The sequence below is a fragment of the Canis aureus genome, chromosome 11 (genome assembly GCF_053574225.1).
Source record: "Canis aureus isolate CA01 chromosome 11, VMU_Caureus_v.1.0, whole genome shotgun sequence".
NCBI lineage: Eukaryota > Metazoa > Chordata > Mammalia > Carnivora > Canidae > Canis > Canis aureus.
The window spans coordinates 49,484,278-49,503,217 of NC_135621.1; the positions used below are offsets into that span (position 1 = coordinate 49,484,278).

The window sequence follows — 18,940 nt, forward strand, 5'->3', positions numbered from 1 at the left end:
GTGTGTTTGTGCAGATATGTATATACACATACAGCCAATACATTATTTCTTATATGAAGGTCTTGGTGGATTTTATTAGAGAATGAAATTAATTTGGGCCTGTCCTGATTTTTTGGAAATCCTGATTTTTTTTTTTTTCAGATATGGAGAATCTGGTTTTATACTCAGGATATTTTTTTCCTACTAAAGCATGGGAGTCTGTGGAAAGAGTTGTTCTTTTTTGAAGCTGCCTTAAGGCCTAACTAAACTCCATCGTCTTCAAGCTTTACTACATTGAGTTTAGGAGGTGGTGGCAAAAGTTTTTCAAGTCCTTTGTGTATTTTTTGGCTGTGTTATATAGGTTTCAAAAAGGTGGCAAGTCTGAACCAAACAATCTCTGCCTAATCCTGGCCATAATGACTGACAAGACAAGAATGGGTATGGCCTTGGCTTTTTTTCACTTGGGTTGGCAAACTGCACCGTCAGACAGAGTGCCTGCCACCTACATTGACTTTGGTTTTTTTAGAGTGGTAAAAAAAAAAAAATGAGGGGGTGGGTTGAAAAAGTCACTATTCCAAGTCACTGGTGTAAGAGACTCAGTTAAAGTAATATACCTATAGGAAAAGTTATGAGAAAATTTTAAATTTATTTCTCATAAGCTCATGGTAATGGTGCTACTTTTTAAAATGTAGATCATTTGTCTGTGGAAGTGCAATTACCAAGGCAGCAGTAAAATTAGTCCCTAAGTTAGCAGTTTTAGCTTCCCTCTGCAGACTCTGATACTATTTGTGATTCTGTATAACAATCTGAGGTCTCTCCTTCAAAAGTTGTTATATCTGACTATATAGTATCTCAGCCATCCAGTTACATTCCATTGTTTGCTGCTTGATTCTCAGAAGAGTTTACAATCTGTTTTCTACTCTGCTTGTAATTGTTCAGTATAGTGTCTTGGGCATCCTAATGATGAGTAATTTTCAGCTATGTTAAATGCAATAGAGTTTTGCTAACATTGCTCTGATGCAGGTTAATTAGCTAGGTGAAAATTGCACACTTGTTTGGGAATGTGTGTTTGGGTGTAAGCCACTTTGGGAATATGCAATCTTGAGTGGCAAACAGTTTAGAAGATGTAATATATATGAAGATATCTTCATTTCTTAGGTTGTAGAGTGCTGGTGGGTAAGAATAGGTACACAGAATTAAAAGTCATAAAATAATTACAGATCTACTCATATCTAGAGATCTTGTTTCTTCAGGGAATGCTTCAAATAGTTCTTTGGAATGGAAATGAATGTTGTTGAATGTGTACATTCTGGTGATTTAAATAAACTATAATTGCTTAATGTAATTAACTTTTGAGTTAAATAATAGAAAGTTGCTGGACTGTGGAAATAGAATTCTTTCTTTTTCTTTCTTTAATATACAGGGAAGTCGAGATAACATGAGTATTGTTCTAGTTTGCTTTTCAAATGCTCCCAAGGTCTCAGATGAAGCAGTGAGAAAAGATTCAGAGCTGGATAAGCACTTGGAATCACGGGTTGAAGGTAAGAAAGGTGCTTTTTTTTTTTTTTTTTTTTTTCATTTAGAAGGAAAGGAAAGGTATTCTCTCTTGTTTATCAAATAGTTCTTTTAGAATTAGGAAAAATAACAATTAAGTATTTCAAAACAAGGCCTTAAAATAAACATGCATCTGTCTACTGAGATTTACTATCACATCTTGGACCAGTGTGTAGGAATTTATTGGCAGGGAGAAGACAAATATGTCTATTATACCACTAAAGAGAAACATTTGAAAATAGTCTGTAAAAGCTTGCTATTTTATTTCCCCTTTCCCTGATTATACTTAGTAAAGAGTCCAGTGAAATTTGCCTCGGGGCTTATCATGAATATCAAATGCTGTCATTCCACCAACAGTAATTCTCTCCTCCCAAATTAATCTAGAAATTCATGATACGGTATGTTTTTATCTTACTGATAAGAGTCAGCATTGATGTTGTGAAAGATTATTGATTTACAGTTGACCCTTGACCACCGTGGGATTTGGGGGTGCAGACACACCCACCCATACCCACTTTCCCCTTCCACTCTCCCCCTCAGTTGAAAATGTGCATATAAGGGGTGCCTGAGTGGCTTAGTCTTGAGCGTCTGCCTTTGGCTCTGGTCATGATCCCACCATCTTCCTGGGATAGAGCCCCTTATCCAGCTCCCTGCTCAGTGTGGAGGCTGTTTCACCCTCTTTCTCTGCCTCTCCCTCTGCTTGTGCTTGCTTGCTCTCAAATAAATAACTAAAACATTAAAAAAAAAAATGTGCATATAAGTTTTGACTCCCCCAAAGCAATAGTCTATTGTTGACTGGAAGCCTTACTGATAAATAGTTGGTTAACACATATTTTGTATGTTCTATGTGTTATATGCTCTATTTTTCCAAAAGTAAGCTAGAGAGAAGAAAATGGTAAGAAAATCATAAAGAGGGCAGCCCCGGTGGCTCAGTGGTTTAGCGCTGCCTTCAGCCCAGAGTGGGATCCTGAAGACCCGGGATCGAGTCCCATGTCAGGCTCCCTGTATGGAGCCTGCTTCTCCCTCTGCCTGTGTCTCTGCCTCCCTCTCTCTCTCTCTCTCTATGTCTCTCATGCATATATAAATAAAATCTTTAAAAAAAGTCATAAAGAGAAAATACATTTACAGTACCTTACTGTATCGAAAAATATCCACATATAAGTGGACTGACACAGTTGAAACCTAAGTCGTTCAAGTATTAACTGTACTTCTTTTAACTTTTTATTTTGCGATAGTTTTTTTTTTTTTTTTTTTTTGCAATAATTTTAAACTTACAGAAAAGTTGAAAAAATAGAGAGAGCTCCCATGGACAATGTGTAGTACCTTTTACCTAGATTCCTCATTTGTTTACATTATAATTGACTTCTCTACTTTCTATAACATGCTCATTCTTTCCTCCCCCTCCCTCTCCCCATGTCTGTCTCTGTCTCTCTTTTTCATTGTGGCAATCTCTGGAGAAATATTTGGTGTCATAACTAAGAGGGTGTCACAAACCTGTAGTGACTAGAGGCCAGGGATATGGCTTAATATTTTGCAGTACACAAGGCCGCCTGTATGATAAAAATTTGTCTGGTCCAAAAGGTCAATAATGCCAAGGCTGAGAAATCCTGTACTAGTATAAGGAGAAATCTTTATACAAGTATAAGGCACAAAAGTTACTGTCCTGCCTTTAAGAAGCTTACAGTCTGTGATACAGTAAACATCATATACATGGAAGCATGTAGCAGTGCACCTACTTCTGGCTTGGGTTGGAGAAGAATTTGAAAAAGTGACATATGAAGTTGAAACCTGAAGAATGAACATGACTGACCTATACAAAATGGATTGGTTGGAATGGCATAAAAAGTGTTTCAAATCAAAGGGAAAGTATATATGAAGATCTAGAAGTAGGAGAAGGCTTCTCTACCTTTGGAGATAGGGGAGTCAGGGGCAGAGTTGAATGGGAGTGGTGAAAGTTAAGGTCATGGCAAGGGGCTCATGAGGCACAGCAGCTGCTAAGGACACTGCTATTTGTTGTCTTAAAGTAAATTGGCCTCATCTGATATTTGAGGACTTTATGTCTTAATACTGGCCAAATAATCATGCTCTAAAGATGTATTTTCCATAAATTGTAAATATAAATGGAATGTGTAAATGTTTTATTTTGTTCTAAGCTTTAGCAAGTTCTATGATTTATTTTCCTTTTTTTATTTTAAATTGTTGTGAAACATAACTACTTTAGGATCAAAAGTCTTATAAAACAGCATGGATGGACCTAGAAGGTATTATGCTAAGTAAAGTAAGACAATGTTTTCACTTTATGTGGAACCTAAAAAAGCAGAAACAGACTCATAGGTGTGGTCAGAGGAAGGATAGGGGACTGGGTGAATTGGGGAGTAAGAGGTACAAACTTCCAGTTACCATAGAGGTCACAGGGCTGACCTCTATTCCAGCATAGGGAATACAGTCAGTGATATTATATTGTATTAACATTGTATGGTGACTACACTTACTACAGCCAGTATTTTGTAATATTTAAAATTGTTGAATCACGGTGTTGTACGTCTGAAACTAGTATGTTAGTTGTCTTCAATTTAAAATAACCTTATAAAACAATTCCTAATTTTTCTCCTCCTCTTTACAATTCTTATTCATCTACCACTTTTTTTGTAATTATAGTGTTAATAACTTTTGTCTTATTTTTTTAATTTTTTAAAACATTTTTAAAATTCACTTTGCCAACATTAGCTCATCATGTATTTATTATTCTTACATAAAATTAGATCAGAGTGTTTTTCCATATAGCTGTACTATGTTCAGAGGGATCATTTTTAGTGATATACACCATTTCACTCATTGGCTATACCAAAATTTTCTTAACTGTCCCTGTATTTTTGAACATTTCACTTCTTCCAGTTTTTACTTTTATGTATGCAAATAACTTTTTATATTTCTTTTATTCCTGTGTGATAGTAAGATAATGTTTGCTTTTTTTTTTACATTTTAAAATTGATACTACAAAAACTAATACACTATATCTTAACTAACTTGAATTTAAATTTTTAAAAAAGAAAATAAATAAAATTTATACTACCAAATACTTCCCTTTGTTTCACTCTGTGAACTCTGAGTTAACACATTAATTTAGGAATTCTTTTTAAAAACTTGCAGAAATTATGGAGAAGTCTGGTGAGGAAGGAATGCCTGATCTTGCCCATGTCATGCGCATCTTGTCTGCAGAAAATATCCCAAATTTACCTCCTGGGGGAGGCCTTGCTGGCAAGTAAGTAGAACAAAAAGAACTAATTTTGAGTTCATTTATAATTAGTAATTAAGTAATTTTGAGGAAGAAGTATATCAATTATCTAAAGATAAGATGGCATGATGGTTCTTATATTAGAGAAGAAAAATTTCATCCAAAGGGTTTTTTTAAAGGGAATTATTTATCACAAGCTTTGAAGGTGAAAGTCGTCCTTTCCTTTGTAAATGAGAATCAATGGCTTATGCTGAATCAAATTCTAAGTGAAATGTAGAAACTGTGTTCTTGCCAAGCATTTAGTGTGACAGTTCATTTTTGAGGATAGTCAGGATGAATTATTATTTTAAATATTCAGAAGCTTAGTAATTGTGTGTAACTTAATAAAACTAAAGCATAATTTTTTTTAGGCGCAATGTTATTGAAGCTGTTTATAGTAGGCTGAATCCACATAGAGAAAATGATGGGGTAAGTTTCCTTTTATTTCTTAAGCATTTAAAATAATTTTATAATGTAAATACTAGAGATAATACATTCACATTATGAAATCTATAATTTATTAGTACCTTTCATGTTAAGGAGTCAGTTTAAGGAAATGTCTAGAAATAGAGGTAGAGATACAGTTCTGTTTTATAGATAAGTTTGTTGTCACTTGATGGGCATTGAGTACCTTTTTGTTGGACTGTACTTATTTCTTCCCTGTATGTCTGCCTTTCCTTCTCCTTCTCCCTTAAATCTTAATTTTGAGGTGAAGAACATGCTTTTAAATATCTGTTTCTCCTTCAGCAGGCTGCTATCCTCACTAGACTTAGTGATAGAGAAATGAGCTATTGTTTTAAAGACCTGACTTTCCGTGCACGTCTGCCCAGTTGAATACCTAAGGATAATTTCTTTCTTAACCTTTAACGTTACCACTGTAGATATTTTGTGTTGAACTGAGATAACCATTCTGTTGTATCCTGCTGTGCTTTATCAGAGCAAAACTCTTCCTTTACCTTCCTGAGAAATAGCGATGAGCTGTCAGCTGTACCTCTGTAGTGTTTTAATCTTAGTACTAGTAGTAGGAGACAAAACAATGCCTACTCCTTCTTTTTTTTTTTTTAATCCCCCTACATTTCAAAGTCAGTAATTTGAATAAGTATTTTCTCGTAAAGTTTTTGAAGTTTTCTGACATCTGTAAACGAGTAACTTAATTTTTAACATACACACTTGAAAGATTTGGGGGAGCTAAGGTTAACTTGTTGAGAAGAAATAGACACCCTCTGAGTCTCCAGTTCTTTGTGTCAGGTCTTGAGAGAGACATCAGCCACTGGTAGAAATTATGTGTCCTCTCAGTTGTACTGTTTTTGTAGGATTCACTATTACACAGCAATATCCTATCACTTCTTTTTTTCTTAACAATAGAAGTATCCTTACAAAAAGAAAAAAGTTAAAATTAATACATTTTAGTGAGTTGGATGAAAGTGGTCTGTATATTGCTAATAATGGGATATATATATATATATCTTGGTCTAGAGCAGTGGTTCTGAGTCTTTCTTTTGTATCCAGTACCTCAGAGTATTAAGAATTATATCTAAAGTTGTGAAAATTCATTTAAAAATAAAGATATGTCATGTGATAGATTTAGAAAGAACCCAGGTCAGACAAACAAGGGCAGAATGTTGACACAACTGAAAAAAGCCCATGGTAACTGGGTGGTGGAGTGGAGAGAGGCTAATCCCTTAGATCACAGGTTCCACACAGCATCCAGCATCATTAGAGGAAATAAGCCCTCAAAAAGTAGTTATTGATTCATTACTAACCATATAAGTAAGTGCTCCTGTTTCTTCATGTGCTTGAAAATGTACTCCTGTTATATAATCTTAAAAAATTATCTCATTATACCTTGCTGAATTTCTTTAAGGTCCCTTGAGAATATTAGCTTTTACTCCAGATACAATTTTAAGAAACATTTCAACCCCCCCCCCCCAATTAACATTAAGTTAATGTTTTAAACTTTTTTAAAAAACAGAAAATACTTCTTACACACAGTAGCTCTATAAACAGTGAATAAACAGCAGAGCCATGAAACTGAAGACAGGCTCAAGGTAAAAAAACTGGCCTCGAATACAATTATTACATGACTATGTAAATTAAGGAGATGCATACTTTTTTTTTTTTTTTTTTTTTTAATTTTTATTTATTTATGATAGTTACAGAGAGAGAGAGAGGGAGGCAGAGACACAGGCAGAGGGAGAAGCAGGCTCCATGCACCGGGAGCCTGATGTGGGATTTGATCCCGGGTCTCCGGGATCACGCCCTGGGCCAAAGGCAGGCGCCAAACCGCTGCGCCACCCAGGGATCCCAGGAGATGCATACTTAATTACCTCTCTACCTCTACCTTATATATAAGCTTTCTAGTAACTTCAGCAGATCAAACATGGACAGACCACCATGTGGGGAATTGATGGAGGGAGGAGACTCCACAAAACATCAGGCATGGTCTCATCCCCGCCGTCAGTGCTGTGAGCCATGTAGATACATGAGTTAAGGAGTAAAATGGTTTATATCATGTAGTAAAGGATAGAAAGAAATGATGAAATATAGAATGTGATTAATTTCCCTGTGAGTTGTACACCTGATTGCGGAAAAGTCAGATTTTTGCAGAGAAAAGAGGAGATAAGAAGAATGATTAGAATGACAGAAATGAAATGAGGAGGATGATAGTTCAAGTGGATGGGAGAGGCAATAGCAAATTTTGAGCTGTCTTGAAAGGACCTCATTTTGACTAGAGCAGAGAACTGCTGGTGAAAAATAAGAATTTAGGATGCCAGAAGTATTTTTGGAGAGACTGAAGAGGCCTTTTGAACTTTACAGTGAGGAGCCACCATATGTTTGGAGCAGCAGAATGGTAGACTCATAGGAATATTGGTGGTATTTTAATCTGTTAGAAACATGTGCAGTGTTAGATTAAAGAGATGTTGGCAGTCAAGTAGTGAAGTAATTGCAGAGATCAGATGATAACGTGTAAACTCATTACTCGACAGATACATAGATTGGAGAAACTTCCCTATTTACTATGAAAACTAACTTTTGCAACCCAGAATCCTGTTTTGGGAAATAATACTTAACCCTTTCAGAATAATCATGATCTTTGAAAAATGTTGAACCATAGCAGAAGCAGAAATATACTAAATGTACATTAGCAGAAATATCCTCTTAAAAGGAAAAAAAAAAAGCAGGAAAAAAATGAAGTAATTATAGGTATTTAATTAAATTCTTAGCTCTTAAGCTACCATAGCAGTGAGTTAGACACAGATGTGTTCCATAAATGCTTCTCAGCTTACATCTGTGGCCAGGAAGTACAGTGGCAGGAGCCAATAGTTGGGTTTTTTAAAATAAAAATTTTTGTACAGATATTAAAAAAAGAGAATGCTAGTCAGAGTTAATCTGAGATGTATTTAGATTCCTAAGATGTCTGCTTTATATCAGAGATAGACTTACCCTGCTGTGAATGCCTATAGGTAATACCTTTAGAAATAGGGATTCATTTAGTTTCCTTACATTAAAAAAATCTTTTGGATAACATTTCAAAAAGCCAAGTGGAATATATGCCAAATTTTATTTTTTATAATATTCCTTTTTGTTTGTTTTTTTAATTTTAGATTGAGAGTAAGTGAGCGAGAGCACATGCAGGGTGGAGAGGGGCAAAGGGAGAGGGAAAGAGAGAATCCCAAGCAGGTTCCACACATAGGACCCGACACAGGACTGAATCCCATGACCCTGAGATCATGACTGGAGCTGAAATCAAGATGCTTAACCAGCTGAGCCACTAGGCACCCCTATAAGTCAAAAGTAAAACATTTAAGATATATTCAGAAAACTCACTATTTAGGGGAATCTTCTAAAGTTGTTAACTAAATTTGTTTTTTAGTTCAACCTTTTGGAATATGTTCAGAATTCAAGCCTCATGTTGGATGTAGAGATTACAAAAAGAAAATAAAAGCTGGGATCCCTGGGTGGCACAGCGGTTTGGCGCCTGCCTTTGGCCCAGGGCACGATCCTGGAGACCCAGGATCGAATCCCATATCAGGCTCCCAGTGCATGGAGCCTGCTTCTCCCTCTGCCTGTGTCTCTGCCTCTCTCTCTCTCCGTGACTATCATAAGTAAATAAATAAAAATAAAAAAAAAAAAAAAGTAAAAAAAAAAAAAAAGAAAAGCTATTTCATTGATTTAGATTCTGATCTTTAAAATATACCACTAATCAAGTAGCCATATATGTTGATGATTTTGCAAGGGTAAGGACTTGTAGTCATCTAGCTATTGTGTGTGTGTGTGTGTGTGTGTGTACACACAAATATTATATATATATAAAATCATAGGTGTCCTCAACACCCTTCTTTTTACAGATAAGACTAAGAGTCAGTGAGAGGAAGTAGCTCTCTAGTTGCAGAGCTAAAACAAGTCATACAGCCAGAATTTGAATCTTGTCAGGGGGGATCCCTGGGTGGCGCAGCGGTTTGGTGCCTGCCTTTGGCCCAGGGCGCGATCCTGGAGACCCGGGATCGAATCCCACGTCAGGCTCCCGGTGCATGGAGCCTGCTTCTCCCTCTGCCTGTGTCTCTGCCTCTCTCTCTCTCTCTGTAACTATCATAAATAAATAAAAATTAAAAAAAAATATATTTGAATCTTGTCAGGGTAACTTCGAAAACTATTCTCTATACCTTTCTGTGTTGCCTGAGTTACTTAAATTACATATATATCCATACTCCACCTCTCTTTCCTACCTACAAAAAATAGTTTACTATTCTTTTGCAAATCTCTTTTATAGTCTTAAGATATTCTGGTTTTGATGAGGAATATTTCATACAGTTTTTGAAACTAAGTCAAGTCCAATTTATTTATCAGTTGTTTTTCATTAAAATATATACAGTTTTATTTATCTGAATCCAAAATCTTTTTAATGCATTCAGATTTTTAAGAAGGGAGGAAAATAAGTAAGTAAGTAAGGGAGGAAAGACAGGACAATAGCCTATCTCCATAATCTGTTTTCACATTAAGTTTTATATACAGTCTTTTTATTTTGATAATTTCAGATAGATCAGTTATAAACACAGCTGCTTTTACATTTTTATAATCACAATTTCAGGACTATGTGAATATGACTTTTTGTAAATTGTTTCTTTTTCACTTGTCAAAGCATTTTTATGGAGAAGATCTATACTGTTTGAAAATAGCACTAGACTTTAGACTATTTTTAAGGATGGTAGGACATACCGCTTATCTTAGCTATGTGGTCGTAACCACTTAAACAACTCTTCAAAATTATTTCAGATTCATTAAATTTTATATGATCCTAGCAAATAACAGATAGATTCTTCCGTAGTCACTTTAATTTTATCTCATGAACTCATATTTGAGGATTTTTCAGCTCTACAAATTATTCTTAGCTGACAAGCAGAGGATAGAACTCCACCAAAAACACTGTTAATATTTATATTAGCATTCTTCACTATTTTCTCCATAATTGATTGTTTTAGCTAATCATTTGAAGCATTTTGCTTATGGCAACTGCATTAAAAAATGCTGCAAATTTGGGCGCCTGGGTGGCTCAGCAGTTTGGTGCCTGCCTTTGGCCCAGGGCGTGATCCTGGGGTCTCAGGATCGAGTACCATGTCGGGCTCCCTGCATGGAGTCTGCTTCTCCCTCTGCCTATGTCTCTGCCCCTCACTGTGTCTCTCATGAATAAATAAATAAAATCTTTAAAAAAAATGCTGCAAATAAACACTAGCTAGTTAAAATTTATCTTTTAAAATGTGCTTAATTTATTTCCCCTTCTGTTTGCTGTCTGATTTATCTATATTCCTATATCTTATTTGGAATAAGGCCGTATTTTCATGAGAGATTTCTTTTAAACTGTGTTTGTGTAGATAACAGTGAAACCTTGAAAATTGAAACAGAGGGAAAAGTTCTATATTCTCATCTCCATAATTGCCTTCAGTTTATTTTCCAGAATAATTTTAACCATCCCATCTAATAGGATTTTTTGTCCTATAATTTCATTAGTCTTCCTATATCAAGGAAATATATTGTAGATTTGAATATGAAATAAATTGTGGTCGACTTCAGTAGTTTTAAGCACTATTTCTTTAGTAAGTATCTATTACTATGGGGTACTTAACTTACTATGTTACTTACCATAACATATTCAAAAGAACATCGGAGGGACACTGATGTTAATTACACCTGTATAGAAACCTGAGCTATGCCACTTACTACTAGCGTTGTCACCCTGCCAACTTAAGTCTCAGTCTATAAATTTCTTTACTTATAAAAATTAGGGTTGTGGTACCTATTATGTAGGCTACCTATAAGGATTAACAAGGTCATGTGCATAAAGTTCTAAGCACAAACATTAATTTTCCTTTCTTAGGTGGTAGGGAGGAAACAGAAAGGAATGTGAAATTCTGTTTACCTGAAAGAGTTTACAGTCTAATTTAAAAGGCTTATGATCAGTTGCAAGGTAGAATTAATTGCTATAAAAGAAGTGTAAACATGATGTGTATATACGGGTTCAGGTTAAAAAAAAGTATAGCTTAACAGTATTTTTAAGAGTCAGATGAAATGGCTGGAAGAAGACTCACCGAGCCATCTTTTATCAGCACAGTAGGAAAATGTAATTTGCTTTGAGATAAAATGACTTTTAAATGTGGTTATTAGGTCAAGTTCTTTTCAGTTCAGTAGCTCTGTGATGCCAGCCAAAGTAAGTTCATCCCAACTTGATTTATAGGCCTGATTTTAATGTGTTTTTTGTAAAAAGCAGCTATTCCTCCCCAACTACCACTACTACAGAATTCACAGAAACATAGATACTTACTGTAATAATAGGTGTCAGATGAAAAGTGAGAGGTGCTTTATCTTTTGAACCCACCAAAATTGAAATACAACCAATATAACAACCTTTAATCAGTAAGTTCAAGTAAGTCGAGTCTATATTGGAGGTTCTATCAGAATCAAGTGATAGGCTTTAAAAACTTATCCCAATGCAATGAATCTGAGTATCATTTGATAGAACTTTAGTATCTATATAATTATTTTTAAAGATTTTATTCATTTATTTATTTTAGAGAGAGTGCAAGCAGGAGGAGGAACAGAGAGAGGGACAAGCAGATTCCCCGCTTAGCACCCAGAGATCTGACCTGAGCTGAAATCAAGATTCAGACGCTCACACAGACTGAGCCACCCAGGTGCCCCCACGTATTTCTATTTAATCTTAAAAGCTCCGCAAGCAATCCTGGTATGAAACCAGGATTGATAAACACTTCAGAATTTATTTCATTGTCATTGAAGGTTTTTGTTTTTGTTTTTTTGATAAAAAGGGGAGTTGTTGGTTTGAGTTGGAGAGGGCAGGAAGTGAGGTGGAAGAGTGTTTATGCCATCTATTAAAAGTTCTTTGTGATATACCGTAAAGTAGAAATTTTCCTTGTGGAAAACCTGATTAAAGACCAGTAAGGTTTATGATGAGCAAGCTTTTACCTCATTGCTCCATCTTATTAACCTTTCCTGAATAGAGTCAAATGAGAAACTTGATTTGGGGATGTGGGTTTATTTATTTAGCACAGAAGGAAAGGTAAGGGAGAAAAAGTCAGAAAAATCTTAACAGAAGAGCACATTTTATTGTTCTCTCCACATGATAAATTTTGCAAATTAAAAAAAAAAAAAAGTTATTTGGGACACTTGGCTGGCTCAGTCCAAATAGCATAGACTCTTGATCTCAGGGTCGAGAGTTTGAGCCTCACGTTGGGTGTAGAGAGTACTCAAATAAATTAAACTTTTTTTTAATTTAAAAATTAAAAGTTACAGTTAATCTACATTAGGTAGAAAATTGGAGAACTCAAAGAAAATAAGGCAGGGCGCCTGGGTGACTCAGTGGTTGAGCGTCTGCCTTTGGCTCAGGTCGTGATCTGTGATCCCGGGGTCTGGGATTGAGTCCAGCATCAGGCTCCCCATAGGGAGCCTGCTTCTCTCTCTGTCTGTCTCATGAATAAATGTGGTTATATTTGTGTTCCTTTTGTTTCTTTGTTGCTGAGTTGTAGGATAGCAGTCTACAGAAATGGTTAAGAGTTTGTGTCAGATCATCTATATCAGTAACCTTTTTGAGTTATTTTCCCAACATTTTATGATTAAGACTTCCAAATATCTAGAAAAGTTGAAACGATTGTAAGGAGCACCTATACACCTTCTGCCTAGATTCAACAATTGTTAACATTATACCGTACCATACTTGCTTTATCTCTCTTTATGTGTGTGTGAATATATATGCTACTCTTTTTTTTTTTTCACTGAACCTTTTGATAGCAAACTGCAGACATTTTGGCATATTTTGGCATGCCACTCTTAAAAATGTGGACATTTCGAGGCGTCAGGCTGGCTTGGTTGGTAAAGCATGCAACTCCTGATCTTGGGGTCATGAGTTTAAGTCCCACATTGGGCGTAGAGCTTCCTTGGGAAAAAAAAAAATGAGAACATCTTTCTACATAACCATAATATAATACTGTTATCATGCCAGTGAAAATTAAGAGTATCATCTAGTACCAAGTACAGATTTTCCCAGTTGTCTCTAGAATGACTGTGATAGTAGTTATTTTGAACGATGGTCTGGTCAGCCTGTTATCTAGCATATTAATGAAGTTTGTAATCAGGTCATTTTTTCTTCCCCTTGCCATTGAAAAAGAAGAGTCTGAGCCAGCTTTGCATATGATGTCCTACATCCTGGATCGTAGGATTTGTTTTGTGTCCTTTAATACCATCCTCTGCTCCCTATTTTCCTATAAATTGGGAATTTGCTTTATTAGATTTAAATTAAACATTTTTGGCAAGAACATAGGACATGGTTCTGCACTCCCTAATGAATCACATCAGGAGGCACACAATGTAAGGTTGTCTTGCTTTTAGACTGTCAGCTTAACTGTGATCAGCTTCGATGTTAGAGCTTGTTCTGCTAACAATATTAAGTAGCTGCTGTTGTAGAAACCTCTAAGTTTTCCAAAATTTAACAAAATATAAAAAGATTAGGTAGTTTCCTGTTCATGTCTTATTATCATGTTTTAAATAATTTGATCTAAAAATATTTTTATTAAGATATGTAAGAACAAAAAGTAAATAAAATTTTTACCCACAAAAGCATTAAAATTTCCCAAAAATCCAGTTTAAATTTATATAATTCTCCACTTTGTATCTCTTTTCCTTACCTATCATTTAGTGGCAGGGATGAAGAAACTAATGTTCTAATGGCCTGCTTTTCTGTCCTTTCCTATTGCTTTAAACACTAATTTCCTTTTGTGCTAAATCATTCTAGACAATTACTGTTTTTTGTTTTTTGTTTTTTCTGTTAAGCAAGTCAGTTTTAGGAAATGCTTGTGTTGCTGTTGAATTCTAATAGTGGAGTAAATTTCAGAGGAAGCTTCAAATGCCAGTGTGAAATAAGATGTAAACTAGTTAATGGTAATTTGCTAAAATTAACTTGATATTTCAAGTGGAAACTTTTATTGACACAAGTAAGACTTGATACTTATTTAATGAAATGTTCTCATGCTTAGACTATATTACTCGTGATAGAGAAATGAGTGTTTTGCTGTGCTATGTTATGAAATACATGTGATATCCTAGTTTGTCTACTGACACTGGGGTCTTGAATCTCAAAAAAAGGCCTCCGAGGAAGCAGAGGAAAGTGGATCACAGGGAAAATTGGTGGAAGCTCTCAGGCAAATGAGAATTAATCATAGGGGAAACTACCGACAACTTCTGGAGGAGATGCTGACTAGTTACAGGCTAGCTAAAGTAGAGGGAGAAGAAAGCCCTGCTGAACCAGCTGCCACAGCTACTTCTTCGAACAGTGATGCTGGAAACCCAGTGACAATGCAGGAAAGCCATACTGAATCAAAAAGTGATCTTGCTGAATTAGACAGCTATAATGAAGATGCAGGGACAAAGATGAGTGGTAAACAAATATGACTTGACTTTGTGGTAATATTTTTGTGATCTTTGATTTGATGGTTTTTACTTAGGAAGTATAATGTATGCATTTATATAACCGTTTTTGTTATTTGAATCTTGGTAAACTAGTTTTATTACCTTCAGATAGCCTTGTTTTTTTAAGAAGGCCTTTGCATACACCTTTATCAGATAGTTTAAAATTGACTATTTATAGTACTTTGAATTTAATAAAATTCTATGTCATTTCATATTGTATGCCAGAAATGAGGCTACTAGTTATTCGAATCAGTAGTTAACTTCATATTAGATAAGATTAGAGATTACTGATAAGCAAGATGACATTATATTGTGGAAAAACTTGTAAATGTAGAATTCTGCTTCATATTATTTTACATATTAGTACACTCATAGTCAGCTTTGTAATAAATTTGTGTTTTCTTTAGTAACTTTAGTTCTTCAACGAATGGCAGATGCTGGCCTGTAATTTTTTTTTTCTTTCCAAGGATGATAATTTGTGTGTTCTTTGACTTGTTTATACTTTACATCTCTGTAGTTTTATTTTTAGAAGTTCTGAGTTGTTGGATGTGTGGTTATTTTCCTTTCTCTGTATTCTTTATTGAAACCTAATTTTTGAAAAACCTATGTATTATTGATACAGCTTTGGTTTGTACATTCTGTATAGCCTAACTACATACATCAAAATGTATGTCAACCACGTGTTTAGAATGAAATTATAAGTGTTCAAGTCCAAATAAAGCATGTGATGTGGAATAATCTATGCATGTTGTACTTATTTTGAAATTAAAAAAAATTTAAACAACCAGGTTTGGTATATTGGAAGAATACCCATTAGAAATTCATTTATATTGATAGAAAATGTAGAAAACTTTTGACTTGGCTTTTGTCATTAACAAAAGAAAACATTTTGAGAAGTCTTGCTTTCTCAAATCCATTGTTTCTTATCCCCTTTTTGTAATACAAAATATTCATCTGTGGCCAGTATAGACACACATAGTCATGTCAGAGACTTTCCATGATGAGCACATTAAAGATTGCAAGACCCGTCATCTTTGCTATAACTATTCATCAGATATTAAGCAATGCAAGAATTACAGGATATTCTAAATAGTGGTAGATATGAATTTTGTTTTCATTAAAATAGGTTTTTAAGATACAAGTAGCTAGTAGTCACATGGGAAAATATTTCTTACAACAAATATTTTGTGAATGTAGAACATTAACTTTTCTTCTTCATGTTTATGTTTATCACATATCTAAAGTTACTTACGGTGCCCTAAGTTGAAACTTTGGATCTTCGGATGTAGCTGATGTTTTGATCTATTTTTCCAATGCCAGAATATTTTTAAGTGGTTTGAGAAAGAGGAAGGCATTTGGTGGAGAGGGGAGAAAAAAACCAGTTATCTATCTGTATTAGATAGATCCATGTGTATACACACAGTATACACCACACACACCTCTCTGTAAAAGTGCCTTTTCAAACAAAGAAAGGAAGGTAATTTGTTCATCTAATTTTGTTTTCTTTTGAAATTCAATCCAACCTGGAAGTGGTGTAGGTAAATAATAATAATATTCTTCCTTTTCTCTTCCTGTAGGGTGCTGGAGATCTAGAAGACCCATGGTAGCCTTATAAACCTTCTAAAATGCTTTTGATTCTGAAAATTGGGGGAAAAAACTTTTAATCACAGTTTTCTTCAATACAAGGGAAAAATATTCTTGTGGATTCCCAACGTTTTATGATATGAGCAGAAAATCATTAGCATTTCCCATCATTTGTTCATATTTGTGTTTTCTGATAATTGCCACTTGTAGCATTGCCTGTACTACAGTATTTTTTGCCAACCTCAGGCATACTGGTTACATCTGTATTGAACTTTGGGCCGTAGGAACCAACGGAGTTATTTCACCACAAATAACAAACTCTGCCTGAGGTGCATGGGAATATAGTTAGCTGTACTCTGAAGATACATTACGTTTTTGTTTTGTTTTGTTTTTGTTTTTGTTTTTTCTGTTTTTTTAGACAAGACACACAACATATAAGCATGTAAGAGTAAAGAATTGTATGGGATGTTCCTTTCTCAGTTCACCAAGTTGGAAGCCTTTTGCAGCTCTGTGGCTTGAAATTTCCTTTGAGCAATTTACTATAGGATATATATTTATTATTAATTGTTATTTAATTTTTTTCTAATTTTACCTGTATTACCGAACTGGGTTTTCCAATAATGTCCAAATTGTAACGTTGCCTGCTTTTCAAGATAAAGTGTATTTGGCAATAATATTATAAACCCTTACAAATTTTATGCATGTATCTACTACATCCTTCAACTCTCACTAGAAAATCTTTTGAAACCAAATGGATTAATTTATGGCTATTTATAATTTGCTTTGACATCTCACTGCTGCAAATTTTTTTAAATGATGAGATTTGCCTTTATAATGTAAATTGTGATTTTTTGTTTTACATGTGGGTTTCTATAGTTTTAATTTTTCAGCTTTTAAGATAAAGTTTTGTGTGTAATTTGGTATAATTTTTAATTGTTTACGTTCTTTTAAAAGCTCAGAATATCACATTGAAATGACTATAAATACATTTAAAATTATCTATTTTAGATCTAAGGAAATATTACAGAGATATTTTCATGGGTTCAGTAACCTTTCATTTTATAACATTGGGCACGGTACAGAGTGGCTGTCACATAAGGTACTTGAAGATTATTATTTTAATTCTATTTTTACAATAACCTTGAATTCTCTTGAGTTTTGCATGTAGTAAATCCAATTAATGCCGAACATGAAGAGTAAAATATTTATCGAAAAGAAGCTATTGGGGTAGGGGAAGCAATGAATGTATCCATTTGTACATGGTTTACATGTTGTGGATGCTTTGTAAACATTTTCCTATATGTTTAAATTGTGTTTCAGCAGGATGTAATTGCCCTTGTGTGTAGTTAAAATGAGTCATCACCTGGTCCTGTGTGAAATGGAATTCATGATATTTTCTGTAACATTTTCCTGAAGCTGTTTCTGGAGAGCCACACGTTTGAATACAGACAGCTTTCCTGATCATTTGATTTATTGTGCACCTGATTTTTTGGTCTAAAAGGAATTATTGCCACAATATATTTTATTTATTCTTTAGATTTTAGCCTTGTAAGTTAAAGTGCTTTACATGATGATGTTTAAAAGCTATCTGTCCCTTTACTGGGTTTGGGGGGTTGTAAAAAGATAGGGAATGAAGAATGCAAAATGGTTTATTGTTCAAACTGTCCACTCTGATCCAACCCTGTACTGATAGTACCTTTCCAGTATGGTATTGTGATGTTTCATACAATGCAGTGAACATAACCAACTTGTTACCTAAATAAAGAATTGATAAAAACAGTGTGACATATTACTATTTGGTATGATTTTTAAAAGTCCAGTTTTGAATGTTACTTTTAAACATTTTACATCATTGGAATATTTTATGTGAAACTTTTCATACAGAACATGTAGAGGAATTAACCAAACTGTGTAGGACGTTGCTAATTTAACCGCTTCTTTGCTCTGAAACTACTCTTTATGCCATTTCCGAAAAATCTTTTTCAGGTGGTGGTTAGTGGCCCTTGAAATACAAATAATGTGTGAATTAGCAAAAGAAAAACCTGAACTAGTCTTGACTAATCTGAATTTTATAGCCCAGCTCTTTTCAAAAAATTTTAGTCTTAAGACCTACTTATGTTCTTTCCATTTATATTTCTAAAGATTAAAGATCGCCAAGAACCTTGCTTTTATGGGTTTTGTTATTTTATATCGCATTAGAAATGAAAGCCAAGAAATTTTACATACTATTTTAATTCATTAAAAAATGAAACCATTGTCTATTAACATAAATAGCATTGTTTTATGAAAAATAATTATTTTCCGAATTTAAATTTAGTGTGACAGGTAGCACTCATTTTTGTTTTTGTAAACCCTCATGTTGGACTGAATTTTTATACCCTTGCATTCATTTTGTTGCAATGTGGCCTTTTGTTGGAAGTATATAAAGAATTCTGGCCTCACAGAAATACATTATTTGGTAATGGGGATTTTAATAGCTTCGGGTTATTGTGGATATTCTATTTGATACATGATTAAAACTTTCGATCTGGTAGTTTCTGGAAGGTTAGGTGCAATGTGAAATTCAAAACTTTATCA

At 34.5% G+C, this 18,940-nt stretch overlaps 1 protein-coding gene across 8 annotated transcripts in view; it reads left to right on the top strand.

Annotated features, from left to right (window-relative positions):
* Window positions 1-18,940, top strand: part of PPM1B (protein phosphatase, Mg2+/Mn2+ dependent 1B) — an 88,901-nt gene that overhangs the window by 60,847 nt on the left and 9,114 nt on the right. For 5 of the 8 annotated variants that reach the window (XM_077915251.1, XM_077915253.1, XM_077915250.1 and 2 more), the window contains 4 exons: window positions 1,403-1,520; window positions 4,684-4,795; window positions 5,179-5,236; window positions 14,456-15,521. In XM_077915251.1, coding sequence (XP_077771377.1) covers window positions 1,403-1,520; window positions 4,684-4,795; window positions 5,179-5,236; window positions 14,456-14,761 — 594 coding nt within the window. In that variant the 3' untranslated portion in view covers window positions 14,762-15,521. Of the gene's footprint in view, window positions 1-1,402; window positions 1,521-4,683; window positions 4,796-5,178; window positions 5,237-11,874; window positions 13,303-14,455; window positions 15,522-16,356; window positions 18,143-18,940 lie in introns of those variants that run through there. The other 3 variants (XM_077915254.1, XM_077915256.1, XM_077915255.1) reach the window with 3 other exon arrangements.